Here is a 17,621-nt window from a genome sequence, read left to right on the forward strand (position 1 = left end):
ACAAATAAACAGGCCTCAGTTTACTCTAAATGTTCCAAACTAGGAGATGGGTCCAAAAAGCAGCGGCCTGTAGTGTGGCAGGGATTTTTTTCTGGGCTTCATTTCCTGATTTTTCTGCGAGGATTAAAAACAGAATTTAAATGACAGAGAAGGTAGAAGGAAAGTGTTTGTTTGTTGTGAATATTCATACCCTTAACTTGCAATAGGCTAAATTAACATTTTGCTAATGGTGAAATGTTAGCAAACATTCATTAGCCTTACCGATTAGCAATAGCATTCAGTTGGAGTTGTATTTCTGGATGCTTGATGAATGTAAGTCCAAAATTAATTCGCTTTTAGCTCTGTTTTTGGGCTCTACAAAGTCTAGACGGAAGTGTCTGGCTCCTTTGCGGCTAAATGCTGCAATTTGTTCACTAGCTAGTTGCTAACTTTGTTGATGTGCGGTTTGGTGCTGAGCAGCTAGCTTACGGTTGGTTTTCAGAGTTTTGTTTCGATTACCCCAAGTCGCTAAGAACAACTTATAAAGAGCAACAAGTCTGAACCAAGAGAGCAAATTTGCAAGCTGACAATAAAAAAAAATGCTGATAGACGATAAAGGGAGGGCTATATAGCGACTGGCTATAGTTTTGGCTCATGCTACACGTCTTCTTGGGTACATGCACTCTGTCAGACTCTCTTGACTTCTTTAAACTGAAGGGACAATCCTCTGCCACCTGAACTTTCACATTAATCCCCAACTGACATCACTGGATTATTTGTGCCGCTGATCCTGGCTACACAAATATATCACACACTTTGACCCGAGGCGTTGAGCAGGGGCAGTTGACAAAGATGTATCATCTCTACGTGGTGAAGGAGGCGACTGCAAATACCAGAATGCTAGCACGGATATGGGGTAACCAACAACAGCCGGAGGATTGAAGTGTAACCACCAACACAGTCTTCTCGCTTTCATTAATCACTTATCAAGGCTTTTGAATTGCTATTTATACGCCGGCCTGAATTACATGGCACTGGAGAACAGTGGGGAAAATCTATTTGACATAGAAAGAACACTATGTTAGGTTGCATCATGTAACATGCTTCATGTAAAACTTACTATGTTTAGCATGAAACACTCAACATGCAATATCTATATAAACAGATGTCCACACTCAAATTTTAAGGCATAGTTTTGAAAAATACCCTCACTTGCTTTCTTGTCGAGAATTAGACGAGCGGATGGATACCACTGTCTTGTCCAGGGGTGGGCAACCCTGCTCCTGGAGGGCCACCTTCCTGCATGTTTTAGGTTCTCCATACTCTAACACACCTGATTTGAATGATCTGCTTGTTATCAGCCAACTGAAGCGTCTCAGGGGATTGGTAACAAGCGAAACATTCAAATCAGGTGTGTTAGCAGGAAGGCGGCCCTCCAGGAGCAGGGTTGCCCACCACTGGTCTAGTCTCTACTACTGACAGCCAGCAGCATGCTAACTTAGCTCAACAAAGCTAGCCATTGCAATACTGGAAAACAATAGCAAACCGCTAGCCTGGCTCCTGTTATAGGTAACAAAATCCACCTAAAAAGTATATTTGAATTTAATTTATTAACATATAATCAATTGTTTAGCAGTGTTTACCATGGTTTAGAAAAAAAGAGTAAGCTAGCTGTTCCCCTCTGTTTCCGGTTTAAGCTAGCATCTAGCTAGCTTCTAGTTCTTGCTACGTTTTCATCGTAAAAACATGAGAGTGGTATCAATCTTCTCGTTTAACACTTGGGGAAAAAAGCAGCTAACTTTATTCCCCAAAACGTTTATTTTAAAGGTAGCAAGCAGTGCCAGTGTCAGTGTAAGATTATTTCAACCATAAAATAGATCATTACAAACACTTTACAAAAAAAATGCTGTATGCTTTACTTAAGTTTGCTCATTTATCAATATCTTTATTTTCTTTGACACTATCAGACATCTACAGTTAAAACACAACATTTGGCAAAATACAATGATTTGGCAAAAAACTTGTACTGATTGACTCACTGATCATTTCAGTGAACTGGCAGAAAATGATCATTTCTGGAAAAATCTTCATGTTCAATCACACACAAAGATTTCATCCCACTCAGTATTCAGTGTTTTTAAGGACTCCAGCTAAATCAGAGCCAGGTCGGACAGTATTCAGAGACATCCTGATTCACTCTCGCTGTGACACACTCAGACAGGGTGCTGAGAAGCCACAGCTCCTCATGTTTGTTTTTGTGCAAAAATAGAGAGAGAGAGAGAGAGGATGAAAGAGACAGACAACACGAACAAAATCAAATCTTTTGTTCCTTAAAGTCACCAACCACATTGGACAAGAAACCATTGTTTTCATACATGAGATTGGACTGTACAATATGAAACCATGAGTGGCAGTTTCATAGTTAATCCGTGTGGCAGCCGCAGCCTTGGATGACAGTTTCTGAACTCACAACATCTCCATCTAAGACAGGCATCAGCACAGTGAGTCACGTAACTCCACATGAATAAAAGAAATATTTCTCTGCTGCATTTTGGCACGACTTTTACAATTAAGTCATGCCAAAAAAATACCGCCCACTCAAATAAACAAAACAACATCAGTGTAAAAGTGCCTGCCTTTGTAAAAACATCATCTTCACAACACTAAAACCATTGTCTCTGACGCTGGCTATCCTTTTCAAGTCTCTCTCCTGTCCCTTGATTCACAGCCTTATGAAGCACCAACGTTACTTATAAAGGTGCAGCGAACTCACATTCACCGCATGACAACACTTGCATGTTTATAAAGAGATTTTAACATTAAAAATATATACAACACATTGTTTCTTTTCCCATTGATGCTGGAGCTCCCTCAGTCTGGCGCTCATACAGGAATGATCTGTGTGAGTGGGCTGGTTTGATCCAGATGATGATTCAGTTCACTACAAGGTTTATATACAGGTTTCAATATGGCCTTTGTAACCATACTCCGTAAGAAAAATAAGTGAATTCATCCTAATTTACATCAATGGTCCCTTTTGATAGTGAAAAATATCAAAATGATAATAACCTGAAACATGTTCGAGTACTTTGACTAAGAAGACGACGGCTCATCTTGCATAAAATGTTGACATAGTTTTGCACAGTTTCTTTCTGTAAAAACATAACTGTCATGTCAATAGCTGCTGAGTGCTGTTGAGATGCATTGTTCATGTATTGGCTGTTCTGACGACACTTAAAAGCGAATGTGGTTTATCTACAGATGCTCAGTAGTGTGATCTTGAGTGGTGTAGTTTGGCTGGCAAGCCACACAACTGTAAACAGGAGTGTAAACAGAAAATAATTTATCACATGCAACCTCCAACTCCCCAAACGACACTGCGGTGGGATGATTCAAAGACAGAAATATGGATAATCTTGCAGTAACTGAGAACATTACCCATCTTTAGCAGGTCCCAAACATGTGGGTAGATCTCCTTATTCACATCCACTTCACATATATGGCAAAATCTGCTTGAAACAGTTAAAAATATCAGTGTAAATACTTAAGGTCACATTGTGGGATGACAGTACAGTACACACAGTAACATAGCTTAATCAAAGGTACGAGTATGATGATCGTTTTGTGCTCTTTCTCATCACTGTATTCTAATTACAGACTTCTGTAGATGAAGTCATGCTGCAACATAATGTGGTGTGTGGGAGTTTCATATTGCAGTACAATGCTTCTGTGCTGTATTATCATCATCCACACAGGATCCGCCCGCTCTGTGACACATCACATGTGACAATGAACAATTCACATTATGATTAAAATAGAAACCTCCCTCTCTCACGGAGGAGAGTCTCATCTGCTGTCAGAGTCTACCGCGGTAATGATCACCATATGCCATCTAGAGCCACATAATGTGATGTGCCGTGTGTCTTGCTGTACATATGTAAAGATCGGTAACTGTTGGATAAACAGTGCAAATGCAAACTTATAAAAAAAATGGCGGATGTATATTTCCAAAAACACACCGTATGTACATGACACAATTGAACCACTTTCACATTTGAGTTCAGTAAACACTGCATAGGTGACTGCATCACTAGCACAGATGAGATTGTTTGTATCATATAATGCCTCACTTTAATAAATATTACATAAATATTTTCTCTTTCTATGCCAGTCTCCTTCTGCAGCCAACACTATCCCCGTGTCTGCTGTGTGCCACCTCACGAAAAGGTGAAAAGAAAACAAACAACCTTGCCTGATACACACCTTCAGCCCTCACGCATTCGTACTTACAACAAAACATAAATAAAAAGTAGCAGCAAATGTGGGCAAATAAAAAATGTAGTTCATTTGTAATTCTTAGAAATAAATAAATGAAGGCAAAATAAGGCTTAGCAAAATTAGCTTGCAAATAAAAAAACAAGATGGATTTCATAATGGGCCTCTGAACCAAATAAAGTCATCATGCGGAGCTCGGGACAGAACAGTAATGAACCTTCGTGTTAACGGAAGGACAAAAATCTTAAAGCACTGCCTTCAATAACAAAACAAGCACTGCATAGCCCTTCACAGCACTATCCGCCCCAGTACCACTTGTCAAGGTTACTGAGCGCCTTGTACTCCTTGTGCCTACGCAGGTAATCACAAGCCAGGCATGTGTGCTCTGCCCAGAAATAGGACTTCTTTACTTTAAAGTGCCGCCGCCACTCAAAGTACCTGAGGTACATTTCCTCGTTCTTGTCCAGGAGCAGCAGGTAATCGGCCAGCTCCTTGGGTGAGGTGAAGTCGTCCACGTGGATGAAGGCGTCTCCCTGGATAAAGTTCTCGTAGTTCTGCCTGGGCGGGCCGAGAACCACTGGCACGGTCCCCACAGAGAGCGGGTTGTACAGTTTTTCAGTAATGTAGTCCTTGTGGATGGAGTTCTCGAAGGCCAGGTAGAACTTACAGCTGGCCATGGTGGGGAAGTAGTCTTGGTCAGAGATGTACTCCCCGAAGGCTTGTCCGTACGCGTGAACCTCAATGTGTTTGTACAGCTCATTGTAGTATTTCACCCGCACGTGTTCCTGGTTCCAGTTGCTCACGATCCAGCAGATCAGCTTGTTTTTGCTGGGTGGGACAAAGTCCTCCTCGCCCTCCGCTGCTACGATGGACCCATAAGGCACTTCAATGTCAGCATCCTGACGGTAATTTAGAGTCAGATTGAACAAGTTCTCGATCCCAGGCAGCTGGGAGGAGTGCGACGGCGACTCCAAGTTCATCCATATCCACTTCTGGAAGGACGGCCGCTGAATCGGAGGCAGGTTGGACAGGTCAGTGCAGATATCCCGGTGATGGATGACGACCCCATCCGACTTGTTGTAGAGGTTCCTGTCCGCTGTGATGAAGCAGCCCTCGATGTTGAAGAGAGAGCTGCACACGCCCAGGTCGTAGGTTTGTCCGAAGGGCCAGAGCCAGATCAGCACGGTGGTCACGTTTTTGTCGCTCCGGGTGGAGAAGAGGTTTTTGACCCGGTCGCTGGATACTGTCGACTCTACGGGACCCGATAACCAGCTGGTGGATGGTTTAAAATACATCAAAAACAGAGTCACAAAGCATCCCAGTATGAAAGTGCCGAGCAGAAGGGGTCGTAGGATTCTGTGAAAAGGTGCAGATGGCATACTCTGTCCTGAAGGGGAAAGATAAAGATAGAGCCTTGATCAACAGAAAACAACATACAGACTCATTCCCTAACTACATAAAGGTGTTCCCATCATGGGTTTATAATGTCTCTTATACTGGATCATTGACTCTGAACAACATTTGTGCCTTAATTACAGCTCGTCAGCATCTGCATGCGAACACAGTGTTCCTACTCTTGCTATAATCGATGAGTATACACCCTGCGATGCCTAAAGCACCCGCTACTCTCAATCAATTCTCATGAAGAAAAATGTGCCGCCTCCTCAAGCGCATTGTAATACCGACCTGGTGGATTTGACTGAATGCTGAAATCCAAGTCGAGGCTGTGGGAATCGGAGGGAGCTGCTCCTACATCGAGTCGACGCTGGGATCGATCTTCTTCGCGATTCAGTTCTCATAGGCAAAAAAAAAAAAAGTGCAGGTCACAGCTACGTCTTTGCTCTTACTAGGAATTACAATGACCTAATGAGGAGTGTTTGATCTGGAATGTGCAGGTCTTCTTAATGATGCCTCCTTTACGTGAGCAAAGAGAGAGAATCAGAGACAATCAATTAGCTCCGCAGAGGAGGAAAAAAGCATGCAGTCTTATAACAGGAGGTTTAAAGCAATCAGCATGCAGAGTTAGACTTCATCTCCGCTGACCCATCTTTTAGATTAGCTGGAAAATAAAATGAAAACACGGAGGTTATTGCAAAAACTGCCAGTTAATCATGGATGTTATTTCAAATTTAGCTAGTTAAGCATGAGCTTCCAGCTGTTATTAGCTTTGCAACATATGATGTATTGTAAGAGAATGCTGCCATCTTAAGGCTGAGGAGAGCAGAAAGGCCCCCTGACTCTACGGCTCTCACACACCTGCATGTTGCATAAAGATGACTGAGATGCCGAAACAGACCTCGGGATGTGTCTTCTGTTATTTGACACGTCTCTGAAGCATCCTCGAGTCAATAAGAGCTGCTGAAACTCTCTCCTCACTGAGTATGTCGAATATAACATATGGTGAATAATACCGGCCTTGTGTATTACAGGCCCCCTTCATCTCTCCCATCTGTGACTGAGGTACACAGATCTGCGCACAAAGGCCACACGAACCAAGGCCAGATAAGTGCAACTCCTTTTAAAGGCTTATGTATCAATACATTTCCATGCAGGCAAATCCTCTTACACTGCTGAAACATGTTTTCAAAGCTCTTTGCTCCACGGAGGACGCAGCCCATGCATATCTTTTTATAGTTGATGTAAAATATGCAGGATATATTCAGGAAGGCTGAAGAGTAGCCACAGCAGCGGAGATCAAAATCAGGCCTATTAAAAATGCAGTGTGGGGTAAAGTTATAGTGTTTCTATGGCGATGGTGCTGAGGTCAGAGTATTTAACATGAGAGGGAGTGATTCCTTCCTCTGCGCCATAAAAGTGAGACCAGGGAGAGACGTGTGCGGCTCAAACATTCACGCAGCTTTTTAGCAGCAGAGCTGTGGTTTTTTCAAATGCGTTGTGATGTATTTGGGACACGGAGAGAGCACCGCCTGGGTGAGCGGTCTGCAGAGAGGCTGCGTTTCAAACGACTGTGGAGGGAGGCAGGAGAAGAAAAAAAAAACGCAGCATCAGTCACAGAGATGCATCAAATCCCTGGTGTGTTTTTAGTGACGGGTGGGCTAAAGGGCGATAGGAAAACGCTTATGTCCAGGAAAAGGGCATTTGTTGTCCGTTTTCCCTGTGATTTATGTGCACTCTGTCAGCAAGGCCGCAGCACTGATTGTAAAAGGACGCTCCATCCCAGGTGAGAATTGTGAAGGGAATTTTAATGTTAACCTGTTTGATGATATGTTTTAACTTCTTCATTATTATATAGTATAATCAAGGTTAATTTTAAGTCTACTCCTCTCCAGGGTCTTGTGCATGATTCACTGTTTCTCCTTCTGTCTTAGAGAGACTGGGCTGAGGGCTCCAAGGCAAGGGGTAAACTCTTGATAATCAGGCGCCTCAGCTAAAGTCATGACAATAACCCTTTACTTTGTCTCTGTGAGAGAGAGTTATTTCTGTAATGTATAACATACACTGTGAACCTTGATTCTGTCTCAGTCAGCTAGACAGCTGCGTTCTGTGTAGCACTGGCCTGACCCAGCTCGAGTTGTTCATTGCTTGTACTCATCTTTTATCCTTCAATTAAATGACATCAAAAGACATCCATGTTTCCCAAAGACATGTATTGGTCTCGTCATCAGAAATTGCCACCACAAGAATCAATCTCCAGGCCCCCGAGCACTGAAGGTCATTTTTAAACGTGCTGCTGTAGCCTATAGACGAGCCACTGTTTAAAATGGTTGTCTTTTGGCGTCACACTGCATTGAAGTTGATGAGAAGAGCTGCTGGAGACGGTGTTGGCTGCCACAGCACCGTTTTGCGCACCAAAAACGCGCAGAAATAGCGTGGAGGAGGATGCTGGAAAAGGTGATGAATGCAAACATGGCAGAGAGGCTGCCAAATAAAATATAAGTCACATTCTGTGGAGGAAAACCCCTCATATTAAACCGCCCAGTGCATTAAAATGTGATGCAAAGAGATTCACGGGGTTGGGAATTTGCTGTGACATTTTTTCTGCAGACATCGTTTCTAATTAGCTGACGAGGATTTGCCGTCAAAAACCAGGTACCATTGCTCATCCATGGGATGCAGAGGAGGAAAATAAGCATGCATTCACTCACCATCTCGACAGGCGTGAGTCAAAATAGACCTTTCTTCTCATTTCCTCCAGAGGTCCGTCGCTTCCCTTTTCAAAGACACCTTGCAACGTACGGAAGATGCGGATGCGTTTGGAATAAAAAATCGCGCCCGTCCGCCGTTTTTGCAGAAATATATCCGGATGAAACCACATCCATCGTCTTGATTCCACAAAATGATGGTACCTACTGTAGCAATGTGCGCGGATTCTCCCCCTTGTTCTGCACACCGACGCAAAGAGTGAAGGCTGCAAAAGGGAGAAAAAAAAAGAAAAAAGAAAGATAGAAAAATTGGCTGCTACCCCGTCAGCCTGCACATTAAATTCATGGCTCGGTGTGTGAGGACGCCATGTATGCTCAGGGATGTGATGCGATGTGGAATAATTCCCTGCTGGCTGCCCATGCGCTACCTTTCTCTGTTTACCGTCAATGCAGCTGCAGGCTGTGGCGGAGCTCCAGTGTGTGTGTGTGTGTGTGTGTGTGCGCGCGCGTGCGTATGTGTGGGATGCTGAGATTCAGCGTTAGAGCGTATTACACTTCAATCATGTGCTTTTCATTTGAATAAACAGGTGATTCATTTATGCTGCGAGGAAACACGGACCAAAAGGTTTCCCCTCACTTAGCCTGGATCGCTGTTTATCCGAGTAGCGACGTAATGCGAGGTTTATGTGGTGCACTGCTGCCTTTTTAGTGATGGAGCGGGATTAAACCATCAGCAGCGCGGTGACCGCCGGCCAGTGATCATAATGCATCACAAACACTAACTTAATCATCAGATAAGTAATCCATGCAAAATGTCACATCAGTTCATCAGGTGGATTCATTATTCTGCAAAGAGGCTTCCAAATGTGTCCATTGCAGCCCTATTACACCTTTAACACCACAGGTTATGACTGTAAGCTCATTAATTAATCATTTAAAGGGCCAGTCAAGTGATTTATTAATACACTCACACTAAGTTGGGGGATTTGTGAGTCTGCAAAAACTCTGGGTCCTCCAACTCCCACAATGCAGCTCAATAGTGTCTTTGATTAGACCCGCTCTCTGCCTGGTAAATGCCCTTATATCCCATGATGCAATACTGTTGGGATGAACCCACTGACCGTCTGAATTGGCAGCTCATTGTTTAGCTGTCTGGTCTTCTTACTGTTTGCTTCACTCTCAACGCCACACAAGTGGCTTTTTGAACAGACAGGTTATATGACTGTTAACATATCATCCGACATTAGCACATTCAGACTCCTGTAAAGCCGCAGAGGACATTATACAATTATGAGTGGTATACCTCTTGACAAGCAAGCTGATTTTTGAGCTTAAAGTAATAATCTTGAAGATTTTCATTAAGATAAATGTCTGTGAAGTCACTATCTATCGCCGAATGAGGTAACACAATGATGATTGAGCCTATGGCCCGCTGATGAAAGCCTTTACATTTGCAGTATTACAGACGGGGTGACTGGTGTGACTTTTGCCGCCCAGTTAGTGACGCCTTTTGGCTGAACAAACAAAGAAAAGATGGATGACTACAGATACAACTTCAGAAAAAAGTGAAAATCCAAAGAAAAAGAAACAAGTTTGACGCTCAGATGAAGGCAAACTAAAAAGGAAAGCGACCGTCAGCGAGGAAAATCAAGAGTAACAACCGGAGCCAACCGTAGACGCCACACATGCAACACTGTCTGGATGGTTTGTTGCGTATTAACCTCTTGGCTCTGTACATATTTTTTAGGATACACTTGTTTAGTTGCTTATTTTTATATGCCCTTTATTGTAATGTTGCACTATCCACTTGCTGCTGTAACACTGTAAATTTCCCTGTTGTGGAACGAATAAAGGCTCATCTTATCTTATATCTGGGAAGTGTGTGTGAGGGCACTCAAGCTTTCGGCCCTGTGAGAGTGGTGAAAGAATCAACTCACTGCAATCAGGTGTGTGTGGCACTGATTGGCTTTGATTAAGCCCAGGTGTGGGGAGTCTTCATATACCCTGAGTCTCCAGTGCCCTGTGCTGACTCATTATCTCACCTTCAGAGGTAGTGAGAGGTTCTCCATGTGGCTTCTCTAGTTGTCGGTGTATCTGCAAACACCAACTCAGATCTTTGTGTGTATTTGTGGTCAATTGCTTGTTTCCCAGGGAATAATTTGGGGTGCTGGAGAGTTTGTGTGACTCCAGCCTTTTGGGTTATCAAAGGCCTCCCTGGCAGCCTTTGCCTTTAGTTTCGAGTTTTCTGGGTCTCCTGGACAATTTTGGTTTTGATTCAGCTGCCTCGCAGCGGTGATTTAGTTAATCATTTTAGTACTTTATTTCATTAAGGAAGCCTGTAGCGGCGCTATACAGTTTCGTTGTCTTTTTCCTCCCCTTTCCAATCTATCGCTACTGCGATTTTGTGGTTATCCCTCAGTGATAACTTTGAGACACCCCTGGGTCTGCACCTGCATCCCACCCCTCCCCCTTCCTGACAGTGTGCTCCCGCAATTACCGTTTATCGCCACAGATGCCGCCAAAGATATTCGATATTATAACTTTAAACTTCTCCCCAAGTGATATAAATGCTGCATTTCAAGCACATAATAGTGACATGAAATTATACTTTCCACTTATAGGAGGTTCCAAAGAAACATCAGAGACATTTAAGCGTCTGGAAGTGACACGTTAAGACAGAAACATGCCGCGTTGACACCATGAACACATCACCGTGTGCGCACACCATTAATAAGAAGGTAAACTATTCTACACACTTAAATCATCTTGATTTTGTCATCACTGTGTTTCATCTCAGATTTAAGGTTGACAAGTGTTTCAAATATCAGATCTATGTCCTTGCTTGTTCGTTTGCCGTTTTCCGGCGGAGGCAGATTTGGAAGCAGAGTGAGGCGACAGCTTTTCACCAACAGACTGATTTGTTTATTTGTGTCTTTCCCCTCCTTCCTTTCCAGTGTGTCTTACGTTTTAATATAGTCACAGATTACAGGACGGCTCGACATGCCTATTCATAGTTTCAGCTGGATACGGTGATAAAACATGCTGATTGTGTTATAAGTCCGAAAATGCTCCAGGCTGTGTAAAGAAGAATTAGACAAATAATTAATTCAAGTGTAAAACAGACCCATACATCACTGCAGTCAGAATGTAGATAACGCTCACCTGCCTGCAGCTTTTAAATCACTTAACCCCCCTCTTATAGTTATTAACCATTTGCTTTTTGTTGCAGTCTTAATTTACCTGCCATGTAATCATTTTATACAACCATAAATACATATTTCCCATGGCTCTTAGTTGGATCATTCCTGCCATTTTCGTCTCTCACCGCCAAATATGGCAGCCCACTTGCGAGTGATCTCCAGGTAGATTGCGGGTTTATTTGGCAGGTAGTCCAGATACACAGTCTGGCTCGTTTTAGGAATCGCCATCTCGATCTGAGTGCCCTCGTGCCATTCATTAAAAGATGTTATCGAGATGAAATCAGGCCTGGCTTGTAACGCAGCACTCAGCGAGGTCTCGTAATACTTGCCGTTGATGCGGTTTCGAGTGTTTTGGAAGTTCCAGGGTCGGATGTTCGTGTCTATGTACCCTGGACCCACACTCGGAATGAATATCAAGTTGTTGTCGTCGCAGAACGCTTTGATGGAGTCCCAGTTCCGCTGAGTGGATCCGTAGGAGAACCCATTAGTGGCGAAGTAAGTGTACAGACCATCAAAACCAGCAGTTAGGATATCCCTCTTGTGTTTCTCCTCAACCAGCAAAGCGATGAAGATGGCGTCGTATGGGGTGTCCCTGATGTTGTTACTCTCCGTGTGTTTGAGCAGTTTGGCCCACTGCTCCGAGTTCATCAGGTATGAGTCATACACGTAGAAGAGTGGGAGCAGCTTGCCAGTGTTTGTCCTGTACCTGAAGAAAGCAGGGTGCGCTCCGTATCTGAGGAGGGGGTAAACAACATCAACAAACATTATAAATATAGATTTAATGAAACAATTTATAATGAGTGGACGATCATGGGTTTGACATATGACTGTAAAACCCAGCACCACTCACTTCTCAATGATGTATTTGACATTAGTGAACATGTTGACTTCATCTCTTCCTTTGTATGGTTCAATGTGAAAAATAACCTGAGAACAACAAAAGGACATACGTTATTATAAACATACACGTTTTTATAAAACAGTTAGTTCCAACCAAGTAATCTGATTGGACAAGAGGCATTCCATGAGTGCAACCCCTGTCCCTGGTTAGGCATTTCTACTAAAAGGTCAGTACAAGTCATCTTTAAATAGAGCACATACTTAAGTTGCATTCTCATACATTATAATTAAGTTTTAAAAATTACAAAAATAAAATTACGCCTTAAGAACATTTTAAAAGTGGCACATATACACTGCGTGCACAATTATTAGGCAAGTGAGTATTTTGACCATATTGTCATTTTTATGTATACTTTCCAACTCCAAGCTGAATAACATGAATGCCTATTGGATTTAAGCATACTAGGTGATGTGCATTTGTGTAATGAGGGAGGGCGTGGCCTTAGGAGATCAACACCCTATATCAGGCGTGCACAATTATTAGGCAGCTTCTTTTCCTCAGGCAAAATGGGCCAGAAAAGAGATCTAACAGACTCTGAAAAGTCAAAAACTATAAAACATCTTTCAGAGGGATGCAGCACTCTTGAAATTGCCAAGATATTAGGACGTGACCACAGAACCATCAAACGTTTTGTTGCAAATAGCCAAAAGGGTCGCAAGAAACGTGTTGAGAGAATAAGACGCAAATTAACTGCCAAAGACTTGAGAAGAATCAAACGTGAAGCTACCAGGAACCCATTATCCTCCAGTGCTGTCATATTCCAGAACTGCAACCTACCTGGAGTGTCCAGAAGTACAAGGTGTTCAGTGCTCAGAGACATGGCCAAGGTAAGACAGGCTGAAACCCGACCACCACTGAACAAGACACATAAGTTGAAACGCTGCGACTGGGCCAAGAAATATCTGAAGACAGATTTTTCAAAGGTTTTATGGACTGATGAGATGAGAGTGACTCTTGATGGACCAGATGGATGGGCCCGTGGCTGGATCAGCAATGGGCACAAAGCTCCACTCCGACTCAGACGCCAGCAAGGTGGAGGTGGGGTACTGGTATGGGCTGGAATTATTAAAGATGAGCTTGTTGGACCTTTTCAGGTTGAAGAGGGACTCAATCTCAACTCCCAAACCTACTGCCAGTTTCTAGAAGACACTTTCTTCACACAGTGGTACAGGAAAAAGTCTGCATCTTTCAAGAAGACCATGATTTTTATGCAGGACAATGCTCCATCTCATGCATCAAAGTACTCCACTGGGTGGCTAGCCCGTAAAGGCCTTAAAGATGAAAGAATAATGACATGGCCCCCTTCTTCACCTGACCTCAACCCTATTGAGAACTTGTGGGCCCTTCTTAAACGTGAGCTGTACAGTGAAGGAAAACAGTACACCTCTCTGAACAGTGTCTGGGAGGCTGTGGTTGCTGCTGCTGCAAAAAAGTTGATGGTCAAGTGATCAAGACACTGACAGACTCCATGGATGGAAGACTTTTGAGTGTTATTGAAAAGAGGGGTGGCTATATTGGTAACTGATTTATTTTTTGAAATGTCAGAAATGTTTATTTGTAAAGTTTGAGTTGTTTGTTTATTATTCTGACTTTAAAAGATGAAAATAAAGAAGTGAGATGGGAATATTTTTGTTTTTCTTTGAGTTGCGTAATAATTCTGCACACTTATAGTTGCCTAATAATTGTGCACACACAGCTATTCTCGTACAAAAGCCAAAACCTCACTTTCACTGTCTTAAATATTCATGTTTGAGGTTTATTAACATTTTGGATTGACCAAGAGCACTGTTGTTGTTGAATAATAAAACTAATCCTCAAAAGTGCAACTTGCCTAATAATGTGCACAGGGTGTAGAATGTGTGTTGATGATGAATTAAAACCTAAAGATAAATGTACATGATAAAAAACAGCTGATCTGTGGTAACCCGTAGACACAGAGTGCAGGGGAATGTTTCGGTTGCTTGGCAACAACAGTCTAGTTTCAGTTAAGAGAAAAAAGAAATCTATTGTTTATTTCTGTTTACTATCAATTTACTGCTTGTATAACTGGTGTAAAACCAATGTCACACTCGAGGTTGTGATGTTGTACTGAACATCAGCACTGCTGTGATTCGGTTCTGCTCATGTGATATGGCTTAATTAAAGATCAGTGTACGTCAACAATGTACTCCACTGCTAAATACACAACAAGAGGTTACAGAAGTTACTCGTGTCTCCATACAGACCTTTATATGGTATTTATGTGCCACTTCCATCAGCAAAGGCACCAATTCATCCGTTGTATCACCATTATCATCCTTCATGTTAGGAGGGTACCAGGAAACAGCGATGACTCCTGAGAATAGATAGTTAAAAGGTCAAACGTGAATCCTGATGCTCAACGAATAAAAACACTAAGATAATTTCTCATATCTGATCAAATATTTAGTTTAAATGGACTGCAGCATTAAATATGCTATACAAGTAATGCAAAATGGATGGCAACAAACACATCAAAAAATGATTATTTTATCATTATTCTATTTTATTCTTATTGTTATTATTGTATATTAAATTTTAAATCAGATTTTACGTGAAGTTAAAGTAATAATCTCGAAGATTTTCATTTAAATAAATGTCTGTTAAGTCACTATCTATCGCTGAATGAGGTAACACAATGGTGATTGAGCCTATGGCCCACTGATGAAAGCCTTTGCATTTGCAATATTACAGACTGGCTGAATCACAAAATCACAAGCGGCGCCCAGTTAGTGACGCGTTTTCCATCACGCAGCAGTAGTTGGGAGCTAAGCGGCTGCTTTTCCGGTCTCTGCAAGTGTTGAAAGGAAACGGTAATCTACTATGGCTGAACAAACAAAGAAAAGATCGATGACTACAGATACAACTTCAAAAATAAGTGAAAATCCAAAGAAAAAGAAACAAATTGGACGCTCATTTGAAGGCAAACAGTCTAAAAAGGAAAGCGACCGTCAGCGAGGAAAATCAAGAGTTACAACCATAACAAAGGGAGCCAACCGTAGACGTCTGGTTAAATTGGGAAGTGTACTCTTGCAATTACTGATTATCACCATTAGGTGCCACCAAAGAGAACAAAACAGAAATCTTTGAGATTGTGTCTTTAAATTTTAATTAAATTTGAAAATTGACAGTAACCACACAAAATACATTTGCTTATCTACAGTACTGAATTCAACTGATTAGTTTCTATTAAAAAAAGAACACTAAATTCTACCTAGTAGGCTAGTAGGACATAGTAGGTTGCGAACTTTGAACCCTTTAAGGGTCAATGTACAATAATTATGTGTAATATGCTGCTATACCCTGAAACCATGATACATTTCATTATCAAGCCGTGAAAATCTCATACTGTTGCAGTTTTTTTTGTATGATGTTAAAAAAATGTTGTAGTTGTACATAAATTATTTGTAAATAAAGTTACATAAATGAAAATAATAATAAAGAACAAAATTAGTAATTATTTCTTTACACTATAGATAGCATTTTGTCAGATTCCATGTATATGAGCAGAACACAGGTTGAGGGTTAAAGATCACATTGATTGTCTCACATGTGATTTTGCTTGTGTAGATAAGGATGGAAAAAGTAGGATTGATGCTTGCAGGTACCCTCAACTCAGGGTGCCTGCCTAATGCTGACTACTCATCTTACACCAGTGCTGGACTTAAGTTTAAGTGAACTTCTGTCTTACCAATGGCTGCTGTACGCAGCTGCTGCATATGAGCCTCTAAAACAGAGGGATCCTTGGAGCTGTAAGCCCCTAAAGAGGGGTAGAAGTTGGCCCCGATGTCATCAGGTGGGCTGTGCCTCCCCTGTGGATACCCCTGAGCCACCTTAGAGTCCCAGTGTGGCAGCTGTGGATGGTCCCAGTGGATGTATTTGCTATCAAACTTAGGGTTCCCATACCAAATGTAGTAGAAGGCATGGAGGTAGTAGTTTGGAGGAGGGAACTTCCTCAGGGTGGCCTCCAGATGTGCATCTCTGTCTGGCTGAGGAGAGTCATTCATTTTGGTCTGGTCAGGTTTATTATTTTCTTTCTGAATGCTATTCCTTACGTCCGGGAACAGCTCCACACCACCAGGGCTGTTGAACGGAGAGTCCTCTGGTGAAAGCGCCTTCAAGACCACTGTTATTATGAGCACAAGCAACACCAATGCAATTAATGTGATGCAAAATTTGCGTCTGAACCTTGCCATTCTTCAGTCTGTGCGAGTGGCTTTCCACGTTTCACTGTTGAGCCAGCAGTGAGGAATGTTTGTCAGACAGGATGCCATTGAAGCTCGATCAGCAAGTTTTTGTCCAACCTGGAGGTTTGAGGAAAAAAGATTGGATCAAGAGAGGTGGGATCAAGGGAATCATGGAGGGTGCAAGCAATAACTATTTTCTGAATTTATCAACTAATAATTGCCATGCAGTAATATGTTCTTTTTCCATGTTTGTCTGACTTTGAGACTACCAATGATTGTTGATTGTTTGATCAATAAAAGAGTTAGAAATGACCATCACATGCTAATAATTCCCCGTTCAGTCACTGATTGATTAATCGACTAAATGTTACAGCTCTGGTTCAGTTAACTACAAAGCAAGGACAAAATTACATTTAACAGGCTGCGACCATCCAATTTGTGACCGTTTTGTCAGGAAAATGATTTAAACGATACATTGAACAGAGAAAACGGGGTGTAGAAACACCGTGAGCTACAGTACGTTATTACACATGACTGCACACACTGCGGAAGTCCTGCCACATATACAGCTAAAAACAGTTACATGCTAACTGTGCTTTATTTAATATACAGTATAGCTACTGCAGTTTAGCGATGCATAAAGAAACAAAAAACAAGCTAACATGGTTAGCTAGTTCAACTCTACCTGCATTGATGAACTTTGGACTTGTCAAATGCTGCCAATAATAACAGGGGTGACACAATAATAGTTTTATCCTCCGACACTCATAACTTGACGTTTTTCCGTATCAAAAAGGGACATTTAAATACAATGTCTACTTTTAAACACATCCAGGCAGTCTAACGGGTTGAACGACTCTTCATTTATTATTTACATTGCATGAGATACAAAAGACAGGACGTCGCCTGCACTTCTGGTTCGGTTGCTTATGCCGGAAGTTGACCTCCAATCGAACCA

At 42.1% G+C, this 17,621-nt stretch overlaps 2 protein-coding genes across 3 annotated transcripts; both read right to left on the reverse strand.

The window, feature by feature from the left end:
- Positions 1–1,791: 1,791 nt before the first annotated feature.
- On the reverse strand, positions 1,792–6,046 carry fut9a (fucosyltransferase 9a). Its single transcript, XM_069661918.1, has 2 exons — positions 5,941–6,046; positions 1,792–5,641 (listed from the first exon to the last, which is right to left on the reverse strand). The coding sequence occupies exon 2, from the start codon at positions 5,631–5,633 to the stop codon at positions 4,551–4,553; it is 1,083 nt and encodes a 360-aa protein (XP_069518019.1). The 5' UTR covers positions 5,634–5,641; positions 5,941–6,046; the 3' UTR covers positions 1,792–4,550.
- A 5,219-nt stretch (positions 6,047–11,265) lies between these two features.
- Positions 11,266–17,377, reverse strand: manea (mannosidase, endo-alpha). Of its 2 annotated transcripts, XM_069661706.1 has the most exons (6): positions 17,349–17,377; positions 16,665–16,780; positions 16,168–16,559; positions 14,684–14,793; positions 12,408–12,484; positions 11,266–12,290 (listed from the first exon to the last, which is right to left on the reverse strand). In XM_069661706.1, the coding sequence occupies exons 2-6, from the start codon at positions 16,670–16,672 to the stop codon at positions 11,657–11,659; spliced, it is 1,221 nt and encodes a 406-aa protein (XP_069517807.1). In that variant the 5' UTR covers positions 16,673–16,780; positions 17,349–17,377; the 3' UTR covers positions 11,266–11,656. The 2 variants fall into 2 exon arrangements, with proteins under 2 accessions (XP_069517807.1, XP_069517806.1); XM_069661705.1 differs by having other exon boundaries at positions 16,168–16,780.
- Positions 17,378–17,621: the final 244 nt, after the last annotated feature.

This window comes from Semicossyphus pulcher, unplaced genomic scaffold (assembly GCF_022749685.1).
Source record: "Semicossyphus pulcher isolate SPU_LCO1_2020_fin unplaced genomic scaffold, fSemPul1.0.p SCAF_14, whole genome shotgun sequence".
Classification (NCBI taxonomy): Eukaryota; Metazoa; Chordata; class Actinopteri; order Labriformes; family Labridae; genus Semicossyphus; species Semicossyphus pulcher.

Excerpts from the sequence above, each read along its gene's own strand:
- fut9a (XM_069661918.1), bottom strand. The coding sequence starts at position 5,633 with ATGCCATCTGCACCTTTTCACAGAATCCTACGACCCCTTCTGCTCGGC.
- manea (XM_069661705.1), bottom strand. The coding sequence starts at position 16,672 with ATGGCAAGGTTCAGACGCAAATTTTGCATCACATTAATTGCATTGGTG. Across the intron at positions 12,485-14,683 it reads CACATAAATACCATATAAAG|GTTATTTTTCACATTGAACC; the intron begins GTCTGTATGGAG and ends TGTTGTTCTCAG. Across the intron at positions 12,291-12,407 it reads GTCAAATACATCATTGAGAA|ATACGGAGCGCACCCTGCTT; the intron begins GTGAGTGGTGCT and ends CCCCCTCCTCAG.